Genomic DNA, 14,081 nt, shown 5'->3' with positions numbered 1-14,081 from the left:
TATTAATTAAAATTTTGAAAATCTTATTCTTTATTTTATATTATTTTTCGATTGTTCTTTTTTCAGGTGACCATATTTCAAGAATGCCAACCAGAGTTCCTTCATGACCTCGTGTTGAAGATGAAGGCCTACATTTTCACTCCAGGGGATTCAATATGTAGAAAAGGTACGGAAACCATTGAATTATGATCGCATTTAATATTTCAAGGTCATTTTTAATACCACGTTATAATTTTGCGACATAGAAGTCATTCGCCGAGAAATACCTTTTGTTCTGTTTTCAAATTATAATTAAGTACTTTTTTTTTTGTTTCCGCATAATACATTTTTGGTTCAATTTTAGATAGAAATGAATCTAAACAATCCTGCAAAGAAAATATATCCAATTCTACCTAAGATATTTTTTGTCAGTTCCTTATATCAAATCGTTTTTATAAAAGAACTTATAATTTGAAAATTATAAGTAGGGTACACCGAAAACTAACGAATTATAATTTGAAAACAGAACAAAACCTCCAATTGATTGAGGGGAGGCCTGTGCCCAGCAATAGGACGTATACAGGTTATTTATGTTATGTTAAATAGGTACCCATTTCCATTGCAAGTATGTGACCACTTATTAATCATTTCTAATGTAAACAAATCTGTTACAGGGGAAGTAGCAAGAGAGATGTTCATAATAGCAGATGGAATATTAGAAGTTATATCTGAAACTGGGAGAGTGCTTACAACTATGAAGGCTGGAGACTTCTTTGGAGAAATCGGCATATTGAACCTAGACGGGCTTAACAAGTAAGAACACATACATTCACTCAAGCACACGCACACACATACACGACCACAAACAAGACCATAAGCATAAGTATAATACACACGTAAGCACACGAATATTTTCCCAATCTGGGTAGTTAGAGGTACATACATCGCAAAATGAACTGAGTGACCATGCTGCATCTTGCTTCCTGTTATGTGTTTATACATGAATGAAAGAAACATTTATTATTTTCTGACACCACAGACAGAGACAGACAGGTACATTCAATTTAACACGGGACAGAAATTCTAATTAAGTACTAAACAAAGACAGATCTATAACTAACGAAAAACATTTTCTTTTTTCTATTTAAGTAACTTATTTATACATTTTAATCAAGTAAAACATAATAATAAGTACGACATTTTATCACGTTTCTTATGACGTCACAGTGTGCTTTTTTATACAAATCACATAGTAATTTCGTGTTTTGACGTTTAGTAATTCCCTCATTCAGCGCTTATCGCTATCGACCCACTAGGGTCGATTAATTCTTTCAAATATTCTTCCTCTCAGACGACGCCCTGAGCCGAGGTTCTCGCCTAACTGGGCACCCTGAGGCCTGTTGTCTTAAATTTTGTACCGGGTGAGAGCTCTCAGCGTTCCCCAATCGTCCGGCCAAGTAGTTAATGCCATCTGCGGGAAATCTACAATAAGTCACGTCAAAAAAAAGACGTTTAATAAAAAGTAACTGATTTGACTAGTTGGAAACTAGTCTATTTTAGTACTTTGGCTGCCTAATATTGGTAGCTAAGCGATTATTCTCATGCATCTTCTAAATAATCATTAACTATTCATGATTCCAGGAGAACAGCAGATGTGAGGTCAGTGGGTTACTCAGAGTTGTTCTCGCTGTCCCGGGAAGATGTACTAGCAGCAATGAAAGACTACCCAGAAGCGCAAGACATTCTGCAGACCTTGGGCAGGAAGCGACTACAGGAAGCCAAGAGTATGTCCCGGCCGAGGACGAAAACAAAAGGAGGTTAGAGGTTTAATTTCTATATTTTTGACATTTAAACGAACATTTATCTATTTTTAATATTTATTTATTTATTTATTTTTTATTTATTTATTGGTTTACTTACAGTCATCTTACACAGTGTATTCTTAGGGTAATATCAACTGTATATAAAGCTAAGTGTACCTAGAGACTAATTACAAGTAAACACAGCATGCAAAATAACAAACAAAAGATTAATATGTAGGTAGGTAGGTACAAAGTGACTATCCTAACGTAAGACAAAGACACAGATCTGTTTTCGCATAATCTAAAAATTAAACATTTTTTATTATTTCGTTTCTAACAGGAGTTATTTTTAATTAGTTAAGAAGACTTATATCTGTTTTCATTTAGAAAGTAATGTAATTTGTGGTTAAGTTTTATAATATTAATTTATACTTATATAATGATACCTAGAATACATTATAAATTATTACATAAATTATTTTCTAAATGAAAACAGCCATAAATCTTTTTATTTATATAAGAGTTAAAAATATAACGTATTAAAAAAATAATTAAAAAATGATAGATGAACTAAGTACGGTCACGAGCATTAACATGTATACACTTTGGTACCATGTCACATTAACTTTTTTGACAAATTGAACTGTAAGTCTCACTAAATGTCAAATATGTTAGTGCGACAGGGTCCTAAAGTGGGTACATTATATTGCTCATGACTCACGTACATGTACCCACGCTTCATCGAGCTTCCTAATAAACCAACGTCATAGATGATGAGCTGAATCGCCGTCTGGAATTGTCGAAGCCTTATGTGCTTGTAATTGCAGTTATGATGAAATAAGAAGTAATTGGTGCAAGTCCGGTACGGCGGAAACACTTCTCTTCACGCCTTCCGTTTGAGTAGGAGAAGTTTTTCTCACAAATCTGTCTTAATTTGAATAAAACTATAATTTTGCAGGAGATACGAGTCCTACAGCGGGTGATGACAGCGCTCCTAAGAGGATAGTTCACAAATTAAGGAGCGATGTTAAGGTGAGTTATTGGGGGGTTAAAAAGGCCACACCAAAGTAATTCATCTAAAAAAGCAATATTGCTATTTGACATTTAGAAAGAAAGAAAGAAAGAAACATTTATTACTTCCGGACATCACAGACACAGACAGACAGGTACATTACATTTAACACAGGACAGAAACCACACGGAAATCAATAAGTACACAGACAAAAAAAAATATCCAAAACAAAAAGAAAAGCAAACCAAAATCATAAAAACAATAATAATAAAACTAAGTATTCTAAATGCAATGCACTGACGGCCCGAACATCTGCGGTGGAGTCCGGAATAAAAGGACCTCGCTCAGCATAAGTCGCGGCGTGGACCACGACGCTGGTAATCTGCGGGCCCTACATTTGCACTTATAAAAGTAAGTGCGCAATGCACACAAACGGCAAATAGCAATATTGCTTTTCTAGATAAATTGCTTCGATATGGCCTTTTTAACCCCCCAGGTAATTTCTTTTGTAACATTGGTATATGATAACTTTCGTAGAAGAGAAGCTTTGCATAGAAAGTGCTCATCCTAAGAAATAGTAGTACTTACATTAAATCCATCGTATAATAACAAGAGTTTCCCATAATCTGAGTCGAAAATATATCGAAAAGTCACCATGTAAAAAGTATGACTTAGTTCTAGATACGATAGTACTTATCACTATTGCAATCCATTTCAACAGCAAACTCATCATGCTTTGATATAACCATTTCAGGGTATTCGCAACGCAATAAGGAGCAGATCAAGAGCTGGTCGCAGATCTGGAGAGTCCTTAGAGTTGCAAGCGTTAGCTGGTGCGGAAAGAGGCTCAGCTACTGATGGAAAAGTGTTGAGAAGGATGAATAGAGTCGAAAGTGACGACTCTCAAGCTCACAATGCGGAGGTAGTAGAACATACGCTTTGTCGTACACACGCTTCTAGTGCCAATGTAGAGGTATTATATAAAATTGTAGATTTTGATATAAAAGCAAAGTAATCTTGTCTTTGTTACAGGATAATAATGGAGAAACAACTTCGTCTAAGGAAGAGAAATGTATATCTCCTATTGGTGCTGGTCTGCCTTTGCTGTCTCGGTTGAAATTGCTCAAAGAAAAACAGGTAATAAATTATACTTTACAGTCATGTAAAATAACTTTCTAATGAAAATAAACACAATAATGAGTTACATTTGTTTACAGGATCGTGAAGAAAAAGTAGCAAAACAAAGACATTCGACATCATCAGTGGTTTCTCCTCAACCGCAACCAACACCGTCAACCAGTTCAGCGCCTGATGCTGAACCTGAAGTGATAGGAGCTGGTCTTCCACTTCTACAAAGACTCTTACTCCTCAAAGCCAAAGAAGAAAGAGAGAAAAACCAACTTACACCAGCAAACAGCAATCAACCTTCCAGCTCAGATACTATAAGCCCTAGCTCCATCAAAAGTCCACTTAGTCCAACTATAAAAACCCTAAGCCCAATTAGAAAGGGATCAGAGTCAAGTTCCCCTGGGAAACTCCACAGTCCCACAGCCAAAACTTCTAGAAAAAACTCCTCAGGGTCAAGTGATGGGGCCTCTCGTCCAAAAGTAAGTTTTAGAGATAAAATATTGCAAGTCCAAAGCGATGGAACAGCAGTTTGCCAACCACTCAGCAAGGATGCAAGTGAAAAACCTGCGGCAGTGGTTGAACCAACTCCTAAAACCGAAAGTAACCTTATTTCAATACCACATTCCGTTGTGAGCAAAATCAAATCACCAGCCAAAGCTGTCGGATCCACATTTAGAGATAAGCTGAAATTGCTTCAAAGTGGAAAGGATCCACAAAATTCTTCAGCAGATACAACCAAACCACCAACAGTGGACAAAAAAGCTGTAGAAATAACTCCTGTACAGACCACTGAAAGTAAAGAAGAGCCAAAACCTAAAAAGCCTTGGTCTAAACTAAAAAAAGCTGCAATTTTAGGAGAATCTAAAAGTCAAAGCAAATCTAGTATAGACGAAAAGAAAGAATTGGATACTGGTAATGAAACAAAAGGAGAAAGTAAAGAAGCACCTGTAAATATACGTGTGCCTATAGTTACTACGGCAGAGCTTGTTAAAATAGACAATAATAATATTGAAGTTCATAGTGATAACGTTAAGCAAGATAAACCTAAGATTTGCTTAACAGGCCCTTTGGAACCCGTCCAAGAGAAGTCATTAGATTTATTAACTATGTCCCCGAAAAAGAATATTGTTGCAAAACCAGTTGATACAAAAGCGATAGTCACGCCAGGCACGATGTTGTTACCAAGAGCAAAAATGTATAAGTCTATAGATGACCTATCCCCAGAGTATGGAGGCCTACCGTTTGTAAAAAAATTAAAAATTCTAAACGAACGACAAAAGTTAGCGGAACTAGAAAAAGTTGTAAAATTTAGAAGTTCAAGTTTAGATTGCACAAGTTCTTCTGAAGATTTGCTTTGTGATACTTTAACTAGAAGTCATTCTGAAGGCAGCACTATGGACAAAAGAAAATTCAAAAGAAAATCAACAGATTCCACTGGAAGTCATGGATCGAATGAAACTTTGGAAAGGAGAACGCTCAAATCAATATTGAAGAAGTTATCTGAAGACGTCACTCCAGCAGAAAGTCCTGAACGAAGTAATGAGTTTAGGAGATTAATAAGAGCACCTACTCTTGAAGGATATGCTGCAAGACATTCGAAGTTTGCAAAAAGTGTGACATTTCATCGACATACCCTACCTTCACCTCCAGGAAGCGCACCAGCAGATACACAAAGTGGTACAATATTCCAAATGCCGGAATCAAATACAGAACCTCTTCCTCAGATATCTCCTCAGATCACTGTAGAAGCTGAAGTACCAGAAACCTGTCCTCAAAATCAAATAGCAAGATCTACAAATGAAACTATAGTTAGCACGCAAGATTACGAACTGAATATCAGAGCTGAATATGAGTTACAACAAACCATAGATCCAATGTATGACTTTAAAACTTTGAGACCTGAAGAAATTAAAGTGCCTTCAGATAAACCAAAGCTAACTCTAATATCGGCAGTAGCGAACCAAAGAAAATTGCTCAGAGGTAAGTATTAAGTTTATTCAAATGACAATATTAAAGTTTTTTTTTTCAATAAATAAGAACTACTTTGCATTGCAGGGTCTCTCGAAGAGCAAGAGTATTTTGGTGAAGTTTTATTAGGTATAAAGCAAGTAATCCAAGGACATTTACACGACGTACAAGGAAAATTTCAAGAAAGGTAAATTATTAATTTTACATCGACCTTCAAAATCGTTATCTTGCATTAAACAAAACTTGTTTTTTATTAAAGACGAATAATCAGACAAAACACTCCCTTAACACTTTTGACCTCCATGTTATTTTACCTTTTAGAATATTATTAATACACACTAAGTACATATTTTATTTCTTTAAACTTTCGTAATGCAATCTACATGTCTTTTAGGTTCAACAGCTTAGAAAATGAAGTACGAAAAAGAGACGAAATTATCAGCCAGTTACAGAAGCGTATTCAAGAGTTAGAGAGGGTAGGAATATCTACAACCAGTCCTAGTTCGCAACCTGAAGAAGATTTGCCAGTAGCTGAAGGAGAAGATGCGGTAACGGCTAATCAAGTGTTGGTGAAGAATGGTAGCTCAGGTAGTGAAGAGGCCTCTGGGGCAGATGAAGGATTTATGGTAAGAGATTGAAATATTTCCTATAAGTAATAATCATTGATGCACGGGGAACAACATGGTTAGGGGTGGGGTTTGGTTAGTCGAAATAAGTATCCTTATTTATTTAGTAAATGTTCTCTATTAATTGTTCGATTACATTTTTAATAAACATAAACTGAATAGGTATTGTAAAATGAAATGGGTAACTTAGGATATTTGTTGCAGAGAGGTGACTCTCTAGATACCGTCTTTGCCACGTCACCGCCAACAGCAAGCGCTGACGAAGAAGACAAGGACAAAACAGACCAAGCATCAGGCATATCCCCAACTATAGAAGAAAAACCTGCTTCACCTGAAGACTTAACTGATGAAAAACTAACAGAAATGACTGGTGGAATCGAACTGGCCAAACTGTCATATTCTGAATTACAAAGCTTAGCAGAGTCTTTATCAAGTAGGACAGAGAAGAGAACTTCAAGTAGAGAAGAATGGACTGTTAGCAAATCGAAGAGATTAGACCTGAATTTAGATGGCAAAGCTGGGACATATTCGAGGAAGCGAGCGGCAAAGTTGAAGCAACGGAAGTCCTGGGAAGATCAGAGTGATCAGGAGAGCATGGAGATGCAAGACCTTACAAGGTGGGATAAGAATACGTACGTAGAAATGTTGAGGATGACAATATGCTTGTAGCTACCTCCCAATGATACTTTCATAGGCCAAACCACTTATTAAGTGGACACTTGACAAAGAAATATCGGTTTTGCTTTATTCGAGATACGCACAAAGAGAAAAATAAAACTAAAAAGTCTGGCTCGGACGGGATTGGAATCCGCAGCCAGACACACTAAGACTCAAAATTAGACTTTTACTATACCTTATTCTTGGCTTATTCTAGGTATAATTCCTAGTATAACCATAGAATAATGATGGATGTGTATTATGTGTAAGGCCGTTAAGGTTTAATGTTCTCTATGAAAAAAATATCAATTTTATCTACAAATTACATAATACATAAGTGGAGTTGTTAACAGTCTATTTAACTCTCAAGTTGATTTCAAATCTTGATACTTAGAATTGCTTCAGACTTATTATTGTGGTATCTAAATAATATATTTCACTAATTTAGAGCACGTTTGCTTTCCAGGCCGATTTCTCCCCACATGGCGTCGGAAGACCGCTCACTGCTCAGTCCGGAACAGTCTAGTCTTCGCACCAGCAGACGAGGCATCCATCCCTTCCATTTCTTCGGCACACACCTGGACAACACCAAGTCAAAGATCAAGAAGACACTCTCTGTCGACACAGGGATGCACCATACGGGGAGAAAAGATAGAAGTAAGTGCTTAATGTGGTTCGATTTCCATACTAGTTTATTTACTCAAATATAGGCACACGCCACTTAATTTTACATTGAAACTTATTTAGTTGGCATTTATTTTTGTATATATTTGCGTGAAATTGCTTTTCAACAGAAAATAGCCTGTCGGACAAATAGGTGTAGCCCTTAAGACCCAGAGGGGATGCGCGACGGAGTGATACCTTTCTATACGTATACTTTGGTAGTATCCTATGACACAGCACTTACTCGTGTAATTCTTCTATCGTGTGGGTTGTGAGGTGAATTACCAACCTCATCAACCCTGGTGTCAGGATTACTATTGAGCCGCCAAAGGCCCCTGACATGACTCATATAACGACTACGTACTTACATCAGTAAGTAGTAACCGGGGCCCACGGCTTAACGTGCCTTCCGAAGCACGGATCGTCTTACTTTCGGACAATCAGGTGATCAGCCCGTAATGTCCTAACTAAAACTAGGGACCACAAAGTGATTTATGTGATATATCCCCACCGGGAATCGAACCCAGGACCTCCGGATCGTGAGCCCAACGCTCAACCACTGGACCACGGAGGCCGTTACTACTACTCGTGTAATGTTACGTTCATAGAGCTCAAAACCCAACAACGGCAGCAACATCGCAAGTTCAGTCTCGGTTCGTTCTTCGGGTATCACCGCGGAGCGCCGCAGAAACCCACGCATAACTGTAATGAGGTCGTCCTTGACATGGGCAGCGACTACAGTTGGAGCGATACGTAAGTATAAATATTCTAAAAGTAAAATAAGTATACTAAATGTATATATTATGTTCTTTTTTTTTACTATACAAAATTCAGGGACTTTAAAACATTATACAGGGTGTTAGTGACATGGTAACGAAAACTTTGAGGGATGATTCAGACCATGGGTCTGAGGTGATATCAAGTGGAATCTTCCGTGCAATGGTATGGATCGAATCATGGTCTAAACCAACCCCCTCCGTATTCATTACAATGTCACTAACGCCCTGTAGATAGCATTGTACAGATTTAACTTGATAATTACCTATTTTCTCATTGCTCGGGTACACAATAAGTCAATGGCAGAGGCATGTATAAAAATAAAATTGTTGTTTGATATTTGGATCAGATAATATATAAAAAATTCTCAATTTTATTATAATAATACAATCTGTCACATAATCAGAAACATACGTAACTTCGTCACTCCGTGATAATATATTATATTTTCTAAATAAAATATATAAAAGGAGAAACTGACCGACTCACTGACTGATATATCAACGCACAGCCTAAACGGCTAAACGTAGGCACTTGAAATTTGGAAGGGTCGTAGCTTAGGTACCGTAGAGGTGCACTAAGAAAGGAATTCCCGAAATTCCCACGGGAACGGGAATTAGCGTTTCTACCTCATTTCTAGGGCATTAATTCTACTTTCATGCTTCTTCTGCCATACCCAACATTCACTACCACACTTCAGCGTAGGGACAAATATTCCCTAGCACACTGAGCCTTAGAAAGTCCCTGCCTATCCTGTGCGGCAGGGGTACTAGTAATAAAAAAAATATTCCCTAGCACGTTGAACGCCGTGGAGGGCACCGTTGACCTCGAGTGAGACCAATTTTCAAGACATGCGCCGTGAAAAGCAGCTAGCGAATATTTTTAGCGTTCGCATGACCGGCATGGCGCTCTAAAACATATCTTTGTTGCAATTTTTTCCCGACGACCCGATTACTCCCGACGACCCGATTACTCTAGCCATAGAGGCAGCCAATCAGCTCGCGACACCAAACACTTCAGGACCCCGATACCGACCCCGCCGGCGTGGTCGACGATTTCCCTCATTCAGCGCTTATCGCTATCGACCCACTAGGGTCGATTAATTCTTTCAAATATTTTCCCTCTCAGACGACGCCCTGAGCCGAGGTTCGCGCCCAACTGGGCACCCTCAGGCCTGTTGTCTTAAACGTTGTACCGGGTGAGAGCCTTCAGCGCTCCCCATTTGTCCGGCCAAGTAGTTAATGCCATCTGCGGCAAATCTACAATAAGTCACATCAAAAAAAAAAAAAAAAAGTTGCAATTTTTCTCTCGGCAGTCAACGTGCTAGGGATATTGTGAGGTTATGTTATGTTAAACGCACATTATATTTTGCAATTGTCTAGGACATCGACGTCATCAAGCAGTGACTCGGAGTCGATGCCACGCACGCCGGTGTTCGAGGAGTTTGTGGAAAGCAGCTCACGACGCGGCCGAGCCGGATCCAGCCACGGTAGCGTATCGCCTATAAGAGGTGAGCAATGGTATTGTAATACATAAAAAAGAATCAGCCCACGCCTAAGCGCAGGCGACTCACTGGGCCTCCCCCAATGGGGTCTCACCCGGTGGGCTAGACCGCGAAGGCGGGGTCAGCACCCAAGGACCCTTCCGTAGCCACGGGAGGCGAAGAAAACAACCTTAAGGGGCAAGTCCCCAGCAGTGTGTGTGTGAGATGGCAACGTGTATGTAATACATAACACACACACACAAACACATACACACACAGACACGCACACACAAACACACCAAAAAATAATTAAATTGTAACTAAAATATAAACCTACATTTAAAATTAAACTTACTTATAAATTAAACACTAACTTACATTAATTAAGTAACTTATATCTTTAAACTAAATGTATCTCTTGCTTATCTAAATTAAAATTATCATGTAAAACTGTAGTTACCTAGCCTTAAGGCTAGGGAGGGAAGTTGCGGTATTTAAACTGTCTATATACTTATACGTCCCACTGCTGGGCACAGGCCTCCCCTCAATGAACCGGAGGGTGCAGCTGCTCTAGCGCGGTGTGGTGGAGGTCTTTTTACGGCTAATAGCCGGGACCAACGCCTTAACGTGCCCTCCGAAACATGGAATGTTACTTTTTCTGACAATCAGGTGATCCTAGCCTGCAATGTCCTTACCAAACAAAAGACAGTCTCACAAAGTGGTTTCGATAATGTCCCCATCGCGAGTCGAACCCAAACGTAAAGATCGTGAGCCTAACGCTCTAACCACTAGACCATGACTGTTCAATATAATAATATTGTAATACTATAGTGAAAATGTTTTGAACAGCGACTGTGGAAACCAAGAAAATAGCCAATAGAAATCATAAAAGTATCATTAAGTAATAACCTAAGTAGTTGTATTTACCACATACGAACAGTAGAAGAAACAATACAATTTTAATTCTTACAGTTCTACCAGGTAGTGGGGGTGATTGGGAAGTAATGATGCTAGCAGAAGAACTAGATAAGAGAGAGAGGGAGAAGGAACGAGAAGAAAGGAGACACCACTATCCAACTACTCTCAGGGATTTGGAAGAGGTAAGCTATATTTCTTTCGTTAGCAAGCACCTAATAAACGTTAAATAAATGAAACGTCAAATAAAAAATCAAATAAGTAGGTACGTAACTGTAATTGCGCACAAATCAAAATAAATAATATTCATCATCATCAGCCCATTAACGTCCCCACTGCTGTGGCACGGGCCTTCCCTATGAATGGATAGGGAGATCGGGCCTTAAACCATCACGCGGACCCAGTGCGGATTGATGGTTATTAACGACTGCTAATGCAGCCGAGACCAACGGCTTAACGTGCCTTCCGAAGCACGGAGGAGCTCGAGATGAAAACTTTTTTTTTGTGGTCACCCATCCTATGACCGGCCTTTGCGAAAGTTGCTTTACTTCAACAATCGCAGACCGAGCGCGTTAACCGCTGCGCCACCGAGCTCCTCTGCTGATTTATATGAATATATAAATAAGTATATACTGCAGTCACTTATTCAGCATACGCTTTTCAAGAATAAGACATGTAGTTAATGTTAATGAGAGACTTTCCCGCTACGTTCCTCAAAGACAATATAGATGGCGCTGTACAGATTTTCCTTCGTTTAACCCTCTAATTTCATATATAACAGACATTTGCATCTTTTATGTTCGCGTTTGGATATGAATGATGACCTTTTTTGTTACACATAGGCACAATTACATCTTCCACACATTATTATTCTGATCAAAATAAAGAGTAGCAACATAATTTCTATACATAATGTGATCCAAATATCAAGCAACAATCATCTTTATAATGTGCTTCTGCCATTACATTGTATTTTGGAATAATTATCTAAGTACCCGAGTAATGAGAAAATAGTAATAATTAATACGTTAAATCTGTACAACGCCATCTATATTATTTTTGGCGAACTTAGCTTGGAAAGTCCCTTATTGGCAAAGTATAAACTGCCAAGACCACGCTCCTTAAAAATTAAAAAAAAATCACTACTTACCTACTTATAAGTTTTCAGACGGGAACTTATAACTTAAACACCTCATCGATGCTAAAACTAAAATATAATCCTACAACTAAATACATGCACATCAAACTAAATAATTGGCTTCGAAATTCAACAAAACTCAAATGGATGATCGGGTTCAAAATTGACTCCAAAATTCACAGTCGCACTGGCAATTTCTTTAGGAGTCTGACACCCCTCAGAGAGAAGATAGTCCGGACGAGTACTCCAACATAGAGGACTCCAACTCTTCGTCAACTACGCACTTGCTGTCGCAGTCGGTCAGTGAACCTTCGCCGAAGTCGCTGGAGACTTCCTTCACCGAGCAAGGAGTGCGGTCGCGGCCACATCGAATTTCTTCTGTCGGAGAATCGGTAAGATTTACTTGTGTAACCGATTTAAAAAAGGAGATTATCAATTTGACCCTTATGTGAATATTCATTCGTATTATGTTAGTTTATGTAGGCTTCTCAACGTGTGCCAAATTTCATAGGTGTACAGTGATGAGAATTATCATGTACCCACTTTAGAACCCTGTCGCATTATCATATTTGACATTTAATGAGTCTTACGGTTTGATTTGTCAAAAAGTCAATGTGACATGATTTCAAAATGTACGTGTGTACACATATTCGTACTTGTGATGGTACCCATGCACGGTGTGGTGTACTTGTATACTATGTTTGTCCACACATTTCTCAGAAAAGCTACAAGTTACATTTCAATGATTCTTATTTCATGTGGTTATTAGGAGGTCTTTCAGAATTTAGATTCTAACATTAATTGGACTCAATAAAACATTACTTTTACTTTTAATTTGAGAGATTTTATAGTCGTTTAATTATTTTTTTTATTTTTTCGGAGGTATGTGACCTAGCCTGTATTGGGCTGGTTTTCCCTTCACGGGTTGGAAGGTCAGGCAGGCAGTCGCTTTTGTAAAAAACCGGACCTGTCAAATCTGCAGGTTAGGTAAACGGACCCTGTGAAAACGGGATAATGCGATAAGCTGTGTGATACTTGAATGGCCCACAAATAACAGTCTTTCTAATTTCAGATAAGACCAGAGCTCCCTCAATCGAGAGGTCTGATCCTGCGAGCAGCAAGCCTGGACCGGGAGACCACTCCTGCCACGTCTCGGGCGCGACGATTTGGCTCCTTGAAGAGTTCCAGTACTGACTCACACAAGAGACTCTGATCCGGCTTGCCTCACGGACCTGAAGGGTCCGATGTCTGTGGTCCAAGGGAAACGAATGATGTTAGAAATACAAAACCTGAAGCTATCGACAAAGAAGATTTAAACGATAAACCTTCTGGGGAAGCTTCAGATGATAGCGTAGAGGAAAGCAAAAAGAGAGATAATGTTAGTCGAAACGAAAGAGAGAATGAAGTTTGTGATTCGAATGTAAGCCAAGGCATCGACCATCGGACGGTCAGCGGTCAATTATTGATGGTGATCATTCTGTTCTACGAAGACATTGATTACTTATTTTTCTTGATTTTAGAATAGACGTCGAAATTGTGTTGTGAATGAAACACTTTTTACATTTTTGTGACTACTAAGAGATACAATTTGTGGTCCTTCGTCAGATGATAGTTATTCTGGTTGATAGGGTCAGTATCGATAGGGTATCCCGCTATTATATTGGCTCGTTCATCGTTAAAAGCTTATCGATCGGTATTTTTAGTCTAAAGGGCTCACAAGCGGTATTGTGTTGAGGCATTTAATTGGTTATAATAATTATAATTCCTTTAAATCTATGAACTTTGACATGTGTCACTTAATTAATACTAGAATACTTTATAGTATGAACACCTTAAGCATTCCAAGTGTCATTCATAGGTACGACGGTAGTAGCATAGAAATGACGTACCTAAATTCTAAAATGTTACATTGACCTTCAACAAGTTTATCCAT

General features: G+C 38.5%; 1 protein-coding gene across 5 annotated transcripts in view; it reads left to right on the top strand.

Annotated features, from left to right (window-relative positions):
- LOC126375855 (uncharacterized) overlaps nucleotides 1-13,820 on the top strand; it is a 226,284-nt gene extending 212,464 nt beyond the window's left edge. Inside the window, exons 11-26 of one of the 5 annotated variants that reach the window (XM_050022905.1) lie at nucleotides 67-166; nucleotides 654-792; nucleotides 1,621-1,796; nucleotides 2,740-2,813; nucleotides 3,548-3,715; nucleotides 3,826-3,930; nucleotides 4,011-5,901; nucleotides 5,989-6,076; nucleotides 6,284-6,515; nucleotides 6,720-7,147; nucleotides 7,639-7,829; nucleotides 8,444-8,588; nucleotides 9,995-10,122; nucleotides 11,068-11,195; nucleotides 12,352-12,540; nucleotides 13,221-13,820. In XM_050022905.1, coding sequence (XP_049878862.1) covers nucleotides 67-166; nucleotides 654-792; nucleotides 1,621-1,796; nucleotides 2,740-2,813; nucleotides 3,548-3,715; nucleotides 3,826-3,930; nucleotides 4,011-5,901; nucleotides 5,989-6,076; nucleotides 6,284-6,515; nucleotides 6,720-7,147; nucleotides 7,639-7,829; nucleotides 8,444-8,588; nucleotides 9,995-10,122; nucleotides 11,068-11,195; nucleotides 12,352-12,540; nucleotides 13,221-13,361 — 4,323 coding nt within the window. In that variant the 3' untranslated portion in view covers nucleotides 13,362-13,820. Of the gene's footprint in view, nucleotides 1-66; nucleotides 167-653; nucleotides 793-1,620; nucleotides 1,797-2,739; nucleotides 2,814-3,547; nucleotides 3,716-3,825; nucleotides 3,931-4,010; nucleotides 5,902-5,976; nucleotides 6,077-6,283; nucleotides 6,516-6,719; nucleotides 7,148-7,638; nucleotides 7,830-8,443; nucleotides 8,589-9,994; nucleotides 10,123-11,067; nucleotides 11,196-12,351; nucleotides 12,541-13,220 lie in introns of all 5 variants that reach the window. The other 4 variants (XM_050022904.1, XM_050022906.1, XM_050022907.1 and 1 more) reach the window with 4 other exon arrangements.
- Nucleotides 13,821-14,081: the final 261 nt, after the last annotated feature.

The sequence above is a fragment of the Pectinophora gossypiella genome, chromosome 20 (assembly GCF_024362695.1).
Source record: "Pectinophora gossypiella chromosome 20, ilPecGoss1.1, whole genome shotgun sequence".
NCBI classification, from domain to species: domain Eukaryota; kingdom Metazoa; phylum Arthropoda; class Insecta; order Lepidoptera; family Gelechiidae; genus Pectinophora; species Pectinophora gossypiella.
Note: the sequence above shows the minus strand (reverse complement) of the source record. Positions and strands in the feature narration are given on the sequence as shown.